At 41.4% G+C, this 18,021-nt stretch overlaps 1 protein-coding gene across 2 annotated transcripts; it reads right to left on the reverse strand.

The window, feature by feature from the left end:
- Positions 1–166: 166 nt before the first annotated feature.
- Positions 167–16,314, reverse strand: dhx32b (DEAH (Asp-Glu-Ala-His) box polypeptide 32b). Of its 2 annotated transcripts, XM_056291939.1 has the most exons (13): positions 16,139–16,314; positions 14,546–14,865; positions 13,765–13,958; positions 12,040–12,442; positions 11,514–11,750; positions 11,276–11,308; positions 11,016–11,109; positions 7,699–7,848; positions 5,016–5,207; positions 4,200–4,340; positions 3,677–3,867; positions 1,672–1,862; positions 167–733 (listed from the first exon to the last, which is right to left on the reverse strand). In XM_056291939.1, the coding sequence occupies exons 2-13, from the start codon at positions 14,828–14,830 to the stop codon at positions 556–558; spliced, it is 2,289 nt and encodes a 762-aa protein (XP_056147914.1). In that variant the 5' UTR covers positions 14,831–14,865; positions 16,139–16,314; the 3' UTR covers positions 167–555. The 2 variants fall into 2 exon arrangements, with proteins under 2 accessions (XP_056147914.1, XP_056147915.1); XM_056291940.1 differs by lacking the exon at positions 11,276–11,308.
- Positions 16,315–18,021: the final 1,707 nt, after the last annotated feature.

The following is an 18,021-nucleotide window of genomic DNA, read 5'->3' on the forward strand; positions in this document are numbered from 1 at the left end:
AAAGATGGGATGACAAAGGTGTCTGGTTAAGAACAGCTAGTGTGCATATAGAAAGAATGTTACAGTGACACCGAAAATGTAGTGGATGGTAATGGCACCCATGATTATTCACCCCCCCCTTTTTTTTTCTTTGGTGATAGTGGGTATCCACCTTTTTATGCTGAGATAAATCCAACACATTCCATATTCATTTATTGAAGAGCACATTAAAAGCAATTCTGTACAATTTAGTGATCATTTTTATCAAATGAATGAGGAAAGTATAAATATTAAAAGTTGTATTCAGGGTATAAATTAATACATAATTTTGATTTTACCCAGCGTTAAATACACACACAGCATGATACCGACATCCGTTACTGTCATTAGGCCAACTGACAGATTCATTAACAAGAGGGGCACGAAGATAATGTTCTTTAAGAGCTTTAGCAACTCCTAAACCCAGTTATAACCATGTTTACTACACAACTGATACACGGTATATACAGTGTATCTCCTCATACCTAACTGCACAATATATCCTTTATCTTTCACCCTAACACCAAATTGAGTCCGTCACTGTATGACACACCGGTCGTAGGCTTGGTCTTCCTGTGGCTCTTCTTCCAAGGTAAGGGCTTCTCTCCTTTCTTGGCAGTGAGATGTTTTACTGTCTAAAATGCTCTGGAGGATGTCCTTGCTCTCACTAGATGGAAGATTGTAGAAGAAATATTGTGGTGCCATCTGAATAAACCTAACACACGAGAGAGAGCAGAGGGTCCTTGGTAAGCACAGATGCAAACATACTTTAACAAGAAGAAACAATTAAAGGATTACACAGTCTGATGCACATCAGGCTGTTGATTTATGCAGTCCATCTTACAATGCTGTGATGCAACTATTCCCCAATCCTCTGAATAGTACACTTGGCCATTTTAACTCTAATTAATGGTCATGGCAATTTGCATATGAAACTGATCGCTGGTTTTGGTTGTGACGCAACTGTGCTGTTTTATAAGGTTGGGGATATCTGCATTCAGCTGAGACTGACAAAGTCACTTAGATGAGTGGGTGAAACGTTTCTCCGTCCAGATGAACTGATTCAACTTTCTGGGGCAGTCTATTTACCGTTTAACATTTTGTTTTGTCAGTACCATTCAGCAACCCGTGCTGATATTAACTAGTCATGCTATGCCTTGGGAAAGCTAAAATTTTACGTTTTTTTTTTAAAGCTAAATTTTAGGGTGTTCAACTTAAAGCAGCATGATGAAGGCTGCTGAGATTTCTGTCATTAATTTACCTCGCTTCCATTAAGCTACAGCACCACTCCGAGATCTGTGCAATGCCTAATCCCTTTCTGACCAGCTGATACTGGAGAACAGGATTACGATACCCTCCCTTCACAACCAATATGACTCTAATCCCTACTGCACTGGGGTTTAGCATCTGGCCAAAAAGGGAAAGGGAATTTGTCTGTTCCATTACTGCTAAGCTACCTCAAAAGAAATGACCTGTTTTACTCAGTTTTAGAGAAAGTATTACAAGTGTGACACACCCTTCAAGCTTGTTTCTGTTAGTGATGTAGTCAGCTCTAATGTGATATTTGAATTATTATTATGCTTATTATAATAGTGTTGGTTTACTATTCGTGGTTGGCTAAGTGCATCAACTCTTGATAATGTTGAGACTTACTCATCTGGTGATATGTGGGAGACTGTACGGAGGCAGTTATCCTCAGAGAAGGAGTACTCATGGAAGAGTACCCATTCTGGCAAGCCCAGTTTGGGGGTCTCAGAACCGTATCCAGACAGAGGATGGATCTGAGCCACATGTTTGTGGTTCAGAATGAAGTAATTTCCTGATCCATCTACATCCCGTGCTACCTGAAAATAACAAGACACATGCACACATAAGAGCGATTTCCTCAGAGGAGTAAGAAAAAAAAACAGCCATGTTCACTTTTTTTTTTTTTTTTTTGGCTGAACCAGCTAGCGGGCCTATCCCTACAAATGCAAATGTCCCCGAATGACTGACTGAGTGATCATCTTTGACATGATCTGGCCACTGGATCAAGTGACCAACAACGTCACTGAAATTACACGATTGGTCAGCTGAGTGCCAAGAGGCATGAGGGAGAGCGCACAGTTAAAGCACCCCAAATAATCACTTTGACAAAACACTCACTGGCAAACTCACAAAAGGACTGCATAGCTTTTGAGGCCGCAAAACCTGCACATGTTAGACAAAGAGAAACCATGTAATTCTCAAAGCACCCACAAAGGGTGAAATGCATCCCCTTACTGTGCTGCCAAGCACATTGCACCTCTGTGCTCCAGTGCTATTTGCATGTATTTAAATAAGGTAATATGCATACAATTGGTTCAAATGAGCCTCATTGCAAAAAAAAAAAAGTCCAATTTGCAATCACCGGTACTAATAGTCACATGCAGTTAGAGTGAAAATTATTAGTGTCTTTAGAGTTGGTGGTAACTGGTGCCCAGACTTTCCAGTCATCAATGGCAGCAATGATTGTAGCCAGGGGACAGCATCGTTATGCCAGGCATGCTCATGGGCAGATATATCACAGGAGAAGATCACTTTTTAATTTAACTGAGACTGAAATCATTCGCAAATGCAGGTTGCCATGTCAAACAATTCTTGCTATACTTGATTACATTAAGGATGACATTGACCCTGCCTACCTTCTTGGCCCAAAGACACCATTTATACTTTGTCACATGGATAATTTCAATTGGACGCAAAACAAGGGCAAATTGCATTCAGCTGCAAAACTTTACCGCCGTGTTTGCGCTGTAATATCATTCGCGAAATATCTTTTGTGAATCGGACCTTGAGACAGAGCAGATAGCGGTTGCAAGTGATGTGCAATTCATGGTGCTACCAGCGTCCACAATCCATTCTTTGTGAATTAACCTGTCAATACAGAGTGAGTCTTAGAAAAACGAGACACCCATAGATAGAAACAGATGAAAGGGGAGTTAACAGACAATTAGAATAGGTATACTTACAATTAAATTAAGTTCTCTTTCAAATGGCCAAGACATAAGTGGTATTGTTCTCGAACATAGCTTAACCATGTCATGTGATATGCTACTTCAGTACACTTTAAAAAAATATTACTGGGAGTCTACCACAGAAAATTGCAGATCAACATTTAATATCCAGGAATTCACAGTATAGAAACTACCACTGACTATCCTTGTAACAAACAGGCCACACTTTCAAACACTGACTATACACGGGTTTTGACCTAGTCTTGTTTAAAAAAAAAAAGAAAGAAAAAAAGTGTGACATGTATACTGGAACTGAACGTTAATCCCTCTGCTACACATAGGGTGGACAGTGCTTAAAGGGGCGCACATCTGTTACAGTACCATTTTGTATCAGGTTTAAGCAGCTGATGGTGTAGCACAATTTTGGACGTATGTGACAATCCCAGTTTTTTCCAGATAACGTGGTCATATTTATTAATCATGATTGTTAGCTTCGATGCTCTTGAGGAACAAAACTATATTACTGCACCTTTTACATCTTATATAAAAACTATAACCGTGTTGAACAACAGCAATTGTTTTAAATGGAATGAAAAACATCTAGGTTTGTTAATCGTACAATTAGGAGTCCCTGACTGGTGCCGTCACAAAGCCGAGTCATATTATCTGTCAAATACTATTACCTGCATGAAGAACCCTGCCAGTAGTGCTCTCTTGATGTTGAGGGTGTTAGACCGGGAGCCGAAGGCTGGCATGGAGAGGGGAAGCTCGATCCTTTGCAGGATGTTGGTAAGCTCAGTACGGCGGGCATCTGCCATCAGCAGGGAAGTGTGGCTCAGGTAGTAGTCCTGACACCACTTCAGCACAGTGCAGTCTGAGATGGTAAGAAAGGAACAGTCAAAGAAGAGGAATTCATGCAGCAGTAATGCTTTAGTCACTGATAAAGACATGGCGATGTGAATGACTGATCATTGTCCATTACTACTACCAATATGTCCCACTATGTTTATCATCACTATCATTAAAAAGGTGCAAAGAGTTCCCCCCCCCCCAACATGAATCTCCTTTAGTTGCAACCGCATTGCATTATTTTCTTTGCTCTCATTGTTGATTAATACTATCACAAAAGAATGCTAATTATATAGTACTATTACAAAATAATATGACTTATTATGGATCGAACAGTGGAAATCTGTCAGCGCTCACATGGATCCTGCTGGCTCTGTTTGAAGGCCTTGTAAATGTTGATGAGGGTGAAGTGATCTCCCTCAGGGTGCTGAAACTTCGTATGACACTGGACAGCCTCAGGCCTCAGTTCCGCTGAGGGAACCACAAAGCAACTCGGCACTGAAAGAAGGACAAGATAATGAAAGACATGTAAAGAACAAAGTTAAGATTGCTCTGTCAAGCATACAGTATGAATCAGATGATGCAACTGAGGATTCTCTATATCAATGTGTAAAGACCTACAATGCAAAAACATGAAAGAGGTTTAAAACTTGGATGAGGGTGTTTAATAAAATACTCAGGTGTTTATACTACTAATGTTGAATATTGTACAGGTAGTATAGGTGTATGATAATGTAAAATATATGTTGTATATTTATTTTAAAAAAAATAAGTATATTGTACAGCTAGTACAGGTGTGATAATGTAAAACAGAAATAGGCATTGATCCTATAGGTTCAAAATTTATTTACTGCTTTGGGAGAGTTTGAGATCAACTTTTAATCACTTTGCATGTCTTAACTGCATACAATAAATGCAACAGTTATGGTAGTACAAGAACAGTAAGATGTATCAAATCTATACAGGTGTATAGATTTGAATGGAATGGGTTTTTCGAATATTGCAGAGGTTTACGACACACATAGTAGTGCATATCTAATGTGCATTCACTACAGTCTAAGTACACAAAGTTTATTCAAATTCAAATACAGTGGCTGAGATTGTCGAATAGAAAAAAAAAACTTTAGAAATAAAGGTGGGATAAAGAACAATAAAAAAAATCTATATGTTTACCTGTTAACATAGCAGCAATGGTGACCACCTCATTGACACAATCAAACTCGCAGGAAGCCAGTAGGGTCTTCGCCATTTGGGGCTCCAATGGGAGCTCAGACATGATGATACCCATCTCAGATAAGTTACCATCATCATCCAGGGCTGCCAGGTAGTCCAGATCCTCCAGGGCCTGCATCAGGCTCTCAGGGTCTAGATTGGAGAAAAAAGGATAAATGGCAGGGATGACAGACCTTATCTATATGAAATTAAAACTTTGGAACTTCTTAACAAGTTCACCTGGGAAGACATGTACATTTAACAATTTGATTAATGTTGGTTATCCTTTAGTGGAATACTGAGCAATTGCTATGTTACAACACTAAAATTTTACATGTTGCAAATCATTCTTTGTGCACTCTTTTCAGATAAATTACAATTCAGAGAATCGTGAAAATCTTTGACCTTTGCGCTAGAATAAAATGGCACCCTAGTGGGATTGCTCCCAATCAATCATGCAAAAAGGCAAATGCAGATTAAGATTCCATAATCCTCATCCATATTTGCCACACATTACAGTGAAAAATATTGGGATTACAGAGGGTTCAGATATGATTTTTATTTTGCATTTTAAACTAGAATGTTTTACATATTTGAGAAAGATGAAAGGAAAAAGGTAGACAGATGACAGAGAAAAATAGACATGAGAGACAAAGAATTAACTCAAAACAATGAGGGGAAAGCCTGAGGCAAAATAATGGACAACACAAGAACAACTGCCACCCTGTGTGCATGTCTTTGTTTTCTCATGTACACGTACACAGACACACATATGCACGCACGCACACACACACACACAGAGCAGTTTGGCTATGCACTAATCAACTGTTAGTCCTCTGACGTGTTCTAAATCAGTGGGATCAGGGGGGCTATGATGTGTGTGTGGGGGGGGGGGTTCTGTGTGTAGGGGGATGGAGTAGTGGGGAGGAGTTGTTAATCCTGGGGAACAAATCTCCGCACACAGTACCAGGTCAGCCCTAAAATGACGCTGGCAGAACAGGGCCTGTCAATTCAACTGAGTTACGACTCGCTGCACTCCAATGGAAAAATCCCTGTCCGCAGTGACCCAATAGACTGGACCCAACATTAGTCACTACAGAATCCATGTGATTCAGAGGATTTACATAAGTATCTGAAAGAAACTGTGAAAATCTGTTGCCATATCTGAATTGTTTAACTTACCAGCAAACCCAAATTAACATGTTCTAAGAGCACTGCCCACTTCAAAAGGCCAGACATTTCTCACTTGGCCCCAAAATGGTGGAATGAACTCTTGCTCTCATCAGAGCTACAGACTCTTGATTGCCTCAAGAAAGGCATTAAAAAAAACCTTACAATCCCAGGCCTACCTTAATCCATAGGTCTCCAAACATGACTGCTTTACTGATTTGTGATGTTGCCCAGCTAATTTGTTTCCTCTTAGTGGGGCAGCTTAGCATAAAAATTGTGCATTTTGTGATAAAAGCGTCAAACTTGGTACATATGTAGCTTGATATATTTAGAAGAAATCTGGATATGGAGCCACTGAAAATTAACCCCGTAGTAGCCATGGCAGGCATGGACGTTATTAGATCACTTTTAGCGGGGCTGTGGCCTCCCTAAATTTCATATCAGCCATTATGACAAAACAGAGGAGAATGTTACCTTTCCAGAGATACCAATATTATTGTTCTAGTCCAAATAGAACCAGAGATATGCCATTTTACATATTGGATGTCACCAATGCATATTGAAAAAACTAAGTTCCCAGTCACTTTTATACACTATGTATAGACATTTATACCTAAACACTCCTCCTCTGTTGGTCAAGGTTTAGAACCAGCGGTTGCAGGAAACAATACAAAATTCAGTACTTCAACAGTGTTTATTGTTTTTTTTATTTACAAAAGTAACTGCTTATCAACTTAGTTTTTTAAAAATGCATTGGTGACATCCGATATGTAAAATGGCATATCTCTGGTTCTATTTGGACTAGAACAATAATATTGGTATCTCTGGAAAGGTAACATTCTCCTCTGTCTTGTCGTAATGGTTGATATGAAATTTAGGGAGGCCACAGTCCCACTAAAAGCGATCTAATAACATCCATGCCTGCCATGGCCACTACGGGGTTAATTTTCAGTGGCTCCATATCAAAATTTCTTCTAAATATATTAAGCTACATATGTACCAAGTTTGGTGCTTTTATCACAAAATGCACAATCCTTATGAATATTGGAGCTAAGCTGCCCCACTATCTTGCTATTTACACTTGACATGACATGAACCCTTGTCTCTGACATGATTACTATTTAATGCTCTCAGATGCCTGTAGGTTGACACATGACTATATCTGTTAATTTCTAACTGTCTTGGAAACTGATTTAGTTAACAGTATGTGCTAAATGAAAATCTGTCAATGTAGTGAACTTTAAGAATACCTTCAACAAATGAAGGTGTGTGGTTATGGATGAAATGGATGGCATAATTTAGACTGAGATACAACTCAGTCTAGTAGTTCCCTCTCTCTCTTCATATATACAGTATAAAACAGTTCATATTTTATTTATATTACAAATTTTTCTTACTTTGTGTATTAGCATTGCCATTCTGATATCTTCATGACTCTAATTTTAATTTTGCCATCATAAGTATCTTTAATTACCTGGTTTGTTGATGAAGTCACAGTTGCCCAGTCCAGCAGTCTCCATCCTCTTCAAGAAGAGTGCAGTGGAAATGATGTCAGACTCCAGGATGTATGGCCGTGACTCAAGGGGAAGCTGCCTGTCTTCTGGGTACAGACAAAAACACTTGCCTGCAGGAGGGAATATATCTGTATTAGAAAAAGGATTGCACTCAGTAGAGTGCATCCCCGCCAGGCGCATCTCCTCTTTTCGGACTTTGCGACAATCCACCCCTTTTTTCGCCTACCAGGAGAAGGGAAAATATGGAGGCACTGCCTGTGTATCTCATCTTCTTCAGTGCTCGGACTTAGGTGTGCTCCAATTATCGGGGCATCACATTGCTCAGCCTCCCTGGGAAAGTCTACTCTAGGGTGCTCGAAAGGAGGCTCCAACCGATTGTCAAACCTCAGATCCAGGAGGAACAATACGGATTCTGTCCTGGCTGTGGAACAACGGACCAACTCTTTACCCTTGCGTAAGTGCTAAGGGAGGCATAGGAATTTGCCCAGCCAGTCTACATGTCTTTTGTGCACTTGGAGAAGGCTTACGACCGTGTACCCCGGGGCACTCTGTGGGGGGTACTGCGGGAGTATGGGGTACCGGGGCAGTTGTTACAAGCCATCCGGTCCTTGTAAAACCAACGTGAGAGCTATGTCCGCATTCTTGGCACAAAGTCAAACACGTTTTCGGTGGATGTCGGACTCCGCCAATGTTGTCCCTTGTCCCCGATTCTGTTTGTGATATTCATGGACAGGATCTCAAGGCGCAGCCAAGGTGAGGAGTGTGTCCATTTTGGGAACCTCAGAATTACATCTCTGCTCTTTGCAGATGATGTGGTTTTGTTGGCTTCATCAGAACGTGACCTCTGGCGTGCACTGGGGCAGTTTGCAGCTGAGTGTGAAATGGCTGGGATGAGAGTCAGCCCCTCTAAGTCTGAGGCGATGGTTCTCTACCGGAAAATGGTGGATTGCTCCCTCTGGGTTGGGGATGAGTTGTTGCCTCAAGAGAAGGAGTTCAAGTATCTCGGGGTCTTGTTCACGATTGAGGGTAGGATGGAGCGGGAGATTGACAGACGGATCGGTGCAGCATCAGCAGTAATGCGGACATTGTACTGGACCATTGTAGTGAAGAGGGAGCTGAGCCGGAAGGCAAAGCTCTCAATTTACCAGTCAATCTTCGCTCCAATCCTCACCTATGGTCATGAGCTTTGGGTAGTGACCGAAAGGGTGAGATCGTGGATACAAGCGGCTGAAATTAGTTTTCTCCGTAGGCTGTCTGGGCTCAGCCTTAGAGATAGGGTGAGGAGCTCGGACATCCGGAGGGAGCTTGGAGTAGAGCCGCTGCTCCTTCACATCGAAAGGAGCCAGTTGAGATGGTTCGGACATCTGATTAGGATGCCTCATGGCTAACTGGGAGGAGACCCCGGGGTAGACCCAGAACTCGCTGGAGGGACTACATGTCCAATCTGGCCTGGGAACACCTTGGTATGCCCGAGGAGGAGCTGGAGGGCGTTGCTGGGGAGAGGGACATCTGGAGTGCCCTACTTAGTTTGCTGCCACCGCGACCCGACCCCGGAAAAGCGGCTGAAGATGAGATGAGACTTAGATGAAAAACCAGCTGAGGAGTTAGCATTCAACTGCGGTATAAAACAGGTTTTTCAAAGGTTTTGAATCACTGCAAACACGAGAGGTCCTTGATCATATAATCATAACTGCACAAAAAATTATTAGGCTGACAGGCCCAGTAGTATGTGAGATTAGCATTGGACAGATACACGTACAGAAAATCTAGTGTTTTTCCTGCCATTATAAGAATTTTGCGTAGCGCCCAAGTCGATTGAACAAGAAATATGACAAAAAAAGTTTAGAATACGCAGCGCTCAAGCTAAAAAATCTACCTAATAAAAACGTTTTGCCTGTCAGTCTGTGGATGCGCAGGTCCTAGGCAGACCCTCACATGAATGCAACCAAGTCTAATATGAACTTGCACTTTCCAAAAAGAAAAGGTTTGCCATGCGACCATTTTGGTCTAACCCTAACCTTGTCTCTATTTTCATAATATAATAAAGCTGAGACCAGCTATGTTGTATGGTTTGGAGATGGTGGCACTGACAAAAAGACAGGAGGTGGAGCTGGAGGTGGCAGAGTTGAAGATGCTAAGATTTTTGTTGGAAGTGACGAAGAAAGACGGGATTAGGAACAAGTATATTAGAGGGACAGCTCAGGTTGGATGGTTTGGAGACAAAGCAAGAGAGGCAAGATTGAGATGGTTTGGACATGTGTGGAGGAGAAATGCTGGGTATATTGGGAGCAGGATGCTGAAGATGGAGCTGCCAGGGGAGAGGAAAAGAGGAAGGCCAAAGAGGAGGTTTATGGATGTGGTGAGGGAAGACATGTAGGTGGCTGGTGTCACAGAGAAAGATGCAGAGGACAGGAAGAGATGGAAATGGATGATCTGCTGTAGCGACCCCTAACAGGAGCAGCTCAAAGTATTAGTAATAATAAAGCTGGGTAAACCGTTTGTGCTCATGCGTTTCACATCTATGGTTGACTCAGATCAGGCAGCAACAAGAATATGCAACACTTCCTGTTTTGACTGTCACCTAGAGGAAGTTGTTCCTTTATAACTTTTTTATAATTTTTTGGGTTATCAAAATTCTTTTAATAACTTTTGATCATGTCGTTGCTCGATCTGAGTCAACCGTAGATGTGAGTCACACATGGGCAAGCGTACATGGTTTACCCAGCTTTATACAGAGGTTGTTATTTCTGGGTCATCCAGTGTTCCTCCAGTCCCTATTTGTTGAGATCAGCAGTGAATGATTTGCTGACTTGCAAAATATGATCACCTTCTTGCTTACTTTCAAGACTCATACCGAATACATAATGTTTTGACAGTCACTATCAGATCTAAGTCAACTGTAGAGGAGTCGCGCATGCACATGGTTGACTTGGATCAGACAGTGACAGAGAGCATCATTGGTCGAGTGAGCTAGTGAATGAATGAAGCGAGGGAGCGGCGGTAGCGAGAACAAACCTTTTTCAAATGTTTTGAATCACCGCAACCACGAGAGGTACTTGACCATACAGTCATAACTGTGCAAAAAAAAAAACAACAAAACAAAACAAAAAAAAACATTCAGGCTGATAAGCTCAGTAGTACGTGAGTTTAGCTGTGGGGACACACACACACACACACACACACACACACACACACACACACACACACACACACGACCAATCCACAAGCACCTGGCCCAAAACCAACTTTCTCAGCCAGGCTAAGACTTATTCCTCACCTGATGCACCAGCCAGTTGTTTACGACTCTCAGCTTGACCTTTGCTTATTGGCTGAGTGACAACAGAGTTTGCCCTGATTCTGGGGTTATATACCTGAAAAGGGACAACATTTTTAAACTTTGTGATAAAAGTTAGCATTTGATAATACATTTGCACAAAATGTATATACATAGTAGTATTTGTACAACACCAATACATAGTACATTCTGGGAAAAAAAAATGCACTCCCTGATGTTTTAACATTTTGGATAAAACTAACCCCATCATCCACACCGACCTCTGGTGAGTGAACCTATAGTAATCAAATACATTTTGATACGCATGATATGGTTGCAGAGCAAAAAATTACATTTTTAATTTGGGTACTGCAGAAGTTGAGGAACTCCTTACATGTGCCATTTTATGCATTCACATTACTATATACGTATATTAAGAGGGTTAGTTTAGCTATGCCATAGAGGTTACATTTATATCAACACAAATAAAGATTTACATACATATCTTTCTTGGAGTCCTGCATCAATGACAAAGTTTATTGAGCAAACAGCCCAAAAGAAATCCTCATTTGGACTGCAGGTAAGGAATACTCTTCGAATCTTGACCTCCACCTCCCCCCCCAGGATGGGCAGACTCCCAGGTTGGCCAGGGTGCACAGGGATGGGCAGGAGCTCGCCCAGGGCGGAGGGTAAACTGGACCCCTCCTTACAGAGGATCTCATAGGCCAGATTAATCTCCTATCATAGGGCAAACAGAAGAGAGAGAGAGAGAGAGAGTGAGGGAGAGAGAGAATTTAAGAGCGAGCCCAATTTAGCATAGTTGAATAAACACTGTCAGACTGTTGACTTGGAGATGACACAAGAAAATATTTTTTCAGTTAGTACTTGGACAAAGAGAGCCGATGTTGATTGGATAAGGAGAGCAGCTATACATTTTCTTACACTTCCACCTGGGATGAAATACAGTCCATTTATTTATGTGTTCTAAGGAAGGAATGGCTCATGCTGTAGCAGTGCTCTAGCTTACCTCTGCTGTGACAAGAAACACAACCAAATCCCCTTCCTCCTGGGAGTGGTGGATCTCCAGCACCAGGCGCAGAGCAGAGCAGAAGTATCCCTTGTGACCGCCACTTCTACCACCATCGCTGCTGCTGTAGACCACCTCCCCCACGCTTGGGCTCTCCAGTTGGATCAGGGGGACTGCTGAGGGTGAGCGACTACAGTGGGCCAACAGCGTGGGGCCAGCTTGAGTGGCAGTGAGCAGGACCACACGAAGCTCTGGCCTCTGCAAGGTGATTTCCTTGAGCAGACCCAGGATCACATCAGTGGCCACAGTCCTCTGATGGGCCTGGTCCAGCACAATGACACCATAGCGCTCCAGCAAGGGGTCCGACATCATCTCTCTCATCAGCATGTCATCTGTGCAGTATCTGGTGTTGGTGTATGCGTATGATGATATAATGATAGACTTTAAGATGACATGATCAGGAATTAGCATTGCGTTAAAAATGTTCAAAAAGGGGACAAGTGGACGCAATCAAGCAGGTACCAAACATACAGACAGGTTACTACATATAGTGTATCTTCAAACAGCACATTAAAAAGTGCAAACCCACACAGAAGACACACAGACAAACACACTTTTTTTAATAAACTATTTTGTTGTAAGGGACTGACAACAATAATAATAATAATAAGCAATCACAAAATACTTTTAAACTGAATTACTGTTTGAAACAAATTGGATGTATTCAAAAGTTAGTCGATAAATCACCCCAGTAAACTACTGATACCACCAACCATGTAATGCTTCCTTTAAGATGTCAATTGAGAAGATGCATCTTATGCCCCTTTTCCACTACATGGTACCGGCTCAACTTGACTCGACTTTTTCATTTTTCATTACTGGAAAGTACCAGCATTTTGGTGACTGCCACCACTTTTCTGGTACCACCTTTGCCAAGGTTCCAAAAAAACTGCAGCAAGTACCAAAATTAATGCAGACCAGCTACACTGAGGGGGTACTGCTACGGTAATGGAAAACGACACTATGCGAGTCGAGCTGAGTCGAGCCAGTACCATGTAGTGGTAAAGGGGCATAAGATGCATCTTCTCAATTGACATCTTAAAGGAAGCATTACATGGTTGGTGGTATCAGTAGTTTACTGGGGTGATTTATCGACTAACTTTTGAATACATCCAATTTGTTTCAAACAGTAATTCAGTTTAAAAGTATTTTGTGATTGCTTATTATTATTATTATTGTTGTCAGTCCCTTACAACAAAATAGTTTATTAAAAAAAGTGATATGTTGGGGAAAATGGCAATCTTTATGAGGAGTGTCTTATCTGGTCTTCAGCTTTATCGTTGTTAATGAATAGCAATTTATTCTGGTAATTAGCCTTTTCTGTGGATCCATTACTTCTTTCTAGCTGACTGTTTTTGTTGCTCCTTCTCAATTCGCTGTGAATCTTTGCCCTCCAGATGACTTATTTGTAGGGGACTAAGATGCGAGAGTGTGACATATGGATGGACTGGGAGCTGGGCAGCTGGGGTATATACCCTTGAAAAGAGGCCCCCCAGGCCTTTTGTTCACTTTTCTCTTAAGGCTATGAAAGGCGGGACGATTTAATTGTTTGTAGTGAGCGTGTATTTGGGTCTTTGAGAAAGGAAAAGAGGAAGAGAGAGAGAGATAGAGAAGAGAGAGGATATCTGTGGATGTGTTTGTAAATGTACCAATGTTTTAAATCACCTGAGGACTGTGTCATCGGAGCAGCATGTTTCCAGGGGGATGCTGTAGCCTACTTCATGGCCGATGTTGACATCCATCTCGTCGGCCACTTCAAGCGCAAGATCCACACTCTGCTGCCCATGAATCTGAGTACACACTACCATGCCGTGTTGGTAACGAACAGAAAGGCAGAATTCTGCACACCATTGGGGAATCTGTGTTGAAAAAGGTGATTACTGACAACCTTGATTTTACTGCTAATTGACTGTAACATAGCCCATCTCAGAAACTAAATTTCAGTACCAGAATCATGTTTATTGCCAAGTAGTTCAAGAACATGAGCAGCAACAGTAAGGGAAAAGTTAAAAGAATAATAATATAATAAAATGTATATACAAGACAAAACAAAATAAATAAAATAAGGTGCAATAATGTGGAACCCCTGGGAATGTGGCAAGTACTCTACAAAAAGTTAAATGAGAATTTTTAAAAAAGAAATTATTTACAGCATGACATGGTTTGTTTGTAGAGTAAGTGTTATTTACAGGGTAGTGTGGGCTTTATGCAAAGTGTCCATGTACAGAGAGCACAGTAGGGCAGATAGATATATTGCACTGTGTTTTTGCCAGTGTGTGTGCATGTATGTAGGTGTACGTCATGTCATGTGGTGTGGAGAGAGGGTTAAAGGGGATGGGGGCAGGGTCAGTATCTGTGGATGTCTGGGGGCTGAGTCTGCTTTTACAATACAAGTGTAAAATAGTTATGTAGCCACTCATGTAACGTCCATGTAAACAGCACTTACTTGAGAACTTCTTCCAGTTTTGGCAGAGCCACTGACAATAACAAACTGGCTGTTGAGTAAAGCCTTCATGAATTCAGACTTGGCTTTCCAAACTGGCAGCTTTTTCCTTTCCTTTAGCAACGTGTAAAATCTTGAGGAATAAGGCAGTCCATCAAACTGATTGAGTTCCAAAACGTCATCATTCTCCACGTCGGCTTGATTTACAGCATCTTCGTCAGAATTGCAGGATAATCCCTCATCTGAAATATCGTTCCCAGAAGTATTGGCAGTGTTGTCCTGCGCCATCGCATAGATTCAGAGGTCGTCAAGGCTGGGAAGTACTAACAAACGCAAAAAAACTTAGATTAAACAGCCTGGCCCAAAGAAACGGTTCTTTGCATGCCGTCTTTGGCTAATTGTCGAACAAACGCACAGCACCAACACCGCCTCCACAACATCAACTACGACACGGAGTTTATTCTATACTGACGGGTTTCGTTGGGGACATTTCCTGGTTGTAGGTAGAGCTGTCACTCCTGTTTGGCCGTGCATGACCGGCTCTTGACATGCGGCGACTGTGCCGAATTTGCATCAGGTTGAGATTTTCCAACTTTTGTCCAGCCCTCCCACCACTGATCTATCCCAACATGCTTTGCTCTGCAGAACGCGGTGTAACGCCAAAATCTGCGACCGTCAAAAATTGTGACCTTAAAGCAAAGAAGGCGCCAACTCACGGTTGTCGCTCAATAGCGGCGCTAAATGGACAACCATCCTACCTGACAGCAAACCCATACCTAAACGTGACCACACCAAACGCATACTGACATTTAACTAGGAAGTAAGTTGTCTGCCAGCCTGCCGCCAGACTGTCCTAGTTTTTTTTTGTTTTTTTCGGGTAGCTTAACCATGGTCGCATTTTGGTTTTTTTTTTGACGGGCGCAGATGACGGTACTGTACCTGCCTGAACTTCGGGTCATGTGGTCACTAATCACATGGAAGTGTATTCAACAACAGGTGTCACAGGGCCACAGTTACCTCCGGGATGCAAAAGAATACCCACGGCAAGGCGATAAGAAATTGTCTAAAACATGGTCGATAAAAATTGTCAAGCAAAGCGCAGAACCACAGGGCGAACGTGAATAAAGTCTCTAACTCTAATAATAAAAGCGTCACCTGTCAGGTCTCTGGTACTGGGGCGCATGAAGACGCAACCAACCCATCCTTTGATACAATTTCACTAAGCGTCATTGGAAGTTTACGACGTAGAGAAGAAAAAAAAACAACCGCTTTTTATTCCAATAATTAAGTCAAAATGTTGATATGACGTTTACATTTTGAGAATTAAGTCAACGTTTTGAGAGGTGTTCAAATGCTATTTTTCAACATTCTAAGAAGTCGGGTGTCCTTAATCACAACAACAGCGCGGCGTTCAAATACCCTACATAATTTGTTGGGTGGATATTTCGAAATATCAAATCGAGATATCAAATTTCCGCAACGTGATGTATCCCCTTAAACGAGCCCATCTCCACTGTTACTCTGCTGGGGAGCGGGGCGTCACATAAACTCAGCATAGACGGACAATAACGAGTAAATCAAAAGGTAGCTTTTTACCTGGTTTCAATCAGCTATTGCATCTTTGAAGGTGTGCTAATGTTCCCAAAGGTATCTCAAGTCCCAACGGTGGCGGGTTTAGTCGGGGTGAAGGAAATTTTTGAACCGCGTATTTTGACGGCCTGTTGACATTTATTTCGAAAATGGCTCCGTCTGCTGCACTTCTTCGCTGTATGTTACGGTAACGTATGCGCGGCAGACACGAACAGCCGCTCTCCTACGTAGGGCTACGTCACGCCCAATTTGAGAGACCTCCGCCCCGACCTAAGTGAATGGTTACTTACCTCCGCGTCCAAATTCTTTAAAAAGAAAAATAGGCAATACATTTAAGATTGTTATCTCCAAGAAGCGGCGCATTAGCTATTTACGATGCTAGGATGAAAATTGTTAAGGTTTTTAACGATGTATTATTAAAAAAAAGTACACAGACTATATTTTTTAGCGGAAGAAGACGTGTTTTTCGTGCTTCGTTTTGCGTTCCCGTATGGGATATGGGATATGTCCCGAAAATATGGCGGAAGTGATGTACAGACTCCTGTCAAGCTTTAGTTCATTGTTCAGTTCGACTTTCGGTAAATGGCACTAAAGCTAAAGGTGAAGGAGCAGTCGGTAGAAAATGTGGGGGGGGGTAAAATAACCTATGAATAACCAATGAGATTGTTAAGGTAATGGGCATCGGTATTTGCCGACCGTGCTAAAAGAATGCAAACGCCGCAAATTAGTCTCACGAGTGTTGAAAACACGAATAACAATTTAACAAAAAAAATAAAAAGAATGCCTACCATGCCCGGAAAAGAAGGCGTAAAAAAGAGCTAAATGTGTAATATATTCAACATAAATATACATTAATAACATATTTCGTTGCATGACGTCATGGCGCCAATCCCAAGTGTTAGGTTATGATAGTTCAAACAACGTAAGATGTTAACCATGTTACTAACACAGTTGATGTTAATGCTAACTATAGCTGACTTGCAACCTTAGTAAGATTATTTTAGGAGTTTAAACTTGAAAACTATCTTGGTTTTAAAGGCGGATAACGTGAAACTGTTTTGTTGCCTTGCTGTTTTTTGTTTTGGTTTTTCACTAACCGGTTGGTGAGGGGAACGTTTTTCTGGCTGTTTAGTCTTTTAGTGCCCTCCAGTGGACAATAATCAGAAACTCCTATCCAGCAGTTACCTCCAAAACACAACCGGAGAGCAATACTCCGGCATTGTTATTTTGTTGATTCAGCTCATTCTTTTTTTATTTTAAGTGACTTGTTATACTTCTAAGGCTGCCAGGCTGCTTTGAAAGAACTGCGATCTCCGTAAGTCATCACAGTATTGAACTCAACTGGGAGGCAAAGCAGGGAACCATTTTTCTATTGAGAAGATGGACCCAAACAGACACATACAAAACTATATATATATATATATATATATATATGCGTATCCAGACAGAGACTACTGTTAATATGAGGAAGTTCTTCTGCTCATGCAAAATTATTTCAGACACTTTAGCTCTGTGTGAGTTATTTTGGTCCTGTACTGTTGATAGCAGACACATGCTGAACACGCTCATGCACATATGCACACACACAGACACAACACTGATTATTGCTGTGAGCATTTGCTGTATGGTAGCAGATAATGAGTATATATATATATATATATATATATATATATATATATATATATATATATATATATATATATATATATATATACACTACCGTTCAAAAGTTTGGGATCACCCAAACAATTTTGTGTTTTCCATGAAAAGTCACACTTATTCACCACCATATGTTGTGAAATGAATAGAAAATAGAGTCAAGACATTGACAAGGTTAGAAATAATGATTTGTATTTGAAATAAGATTTTTTTTACATCAAACTTTGCTT

This window comes from Lampris incognitus, chromosome 13, assembly GCF_029633865.1.
Source record: "Lampris incognitus isolate fLamInc1 chromosome 13, fLamInc1.hap2, whole genome shotgun sequence".
Classification (NCBI taxonomy): Eukaryota; Metazoa; Chordata; class Actinopteri; order Lampriformes; family Lampridae; genus Lampris; species Lampris incognitus.

What these genes read in the sequence shown, in the direction of transcription:
- dhx32b (XM_056291939.1), bottom strand. Translation starts at nt 14,830, where the DNA reads ATGGCGCAGGACAACACTGCCAATACTTCTGGGAACGATATTTCAGAT. An exon ending in AAACTGGAAGAAGTTCTCAA is followed by an intron (nt 13,959 to 14,545) that starts GTAAGTGCTGTT and finishes TTTTCAACACAG; the next exon opens with ATTCCCCAATGGTGTGCAGA. An exon ending in TGGCAGGGTTCTTCATGCAG is followed by an intron (nt 1,863 to 3,676) that starts GTAATAGTATTT and finishes TGTTATTTTCAG; the next exon opens with GTAGCACGGGATGTAGATGG.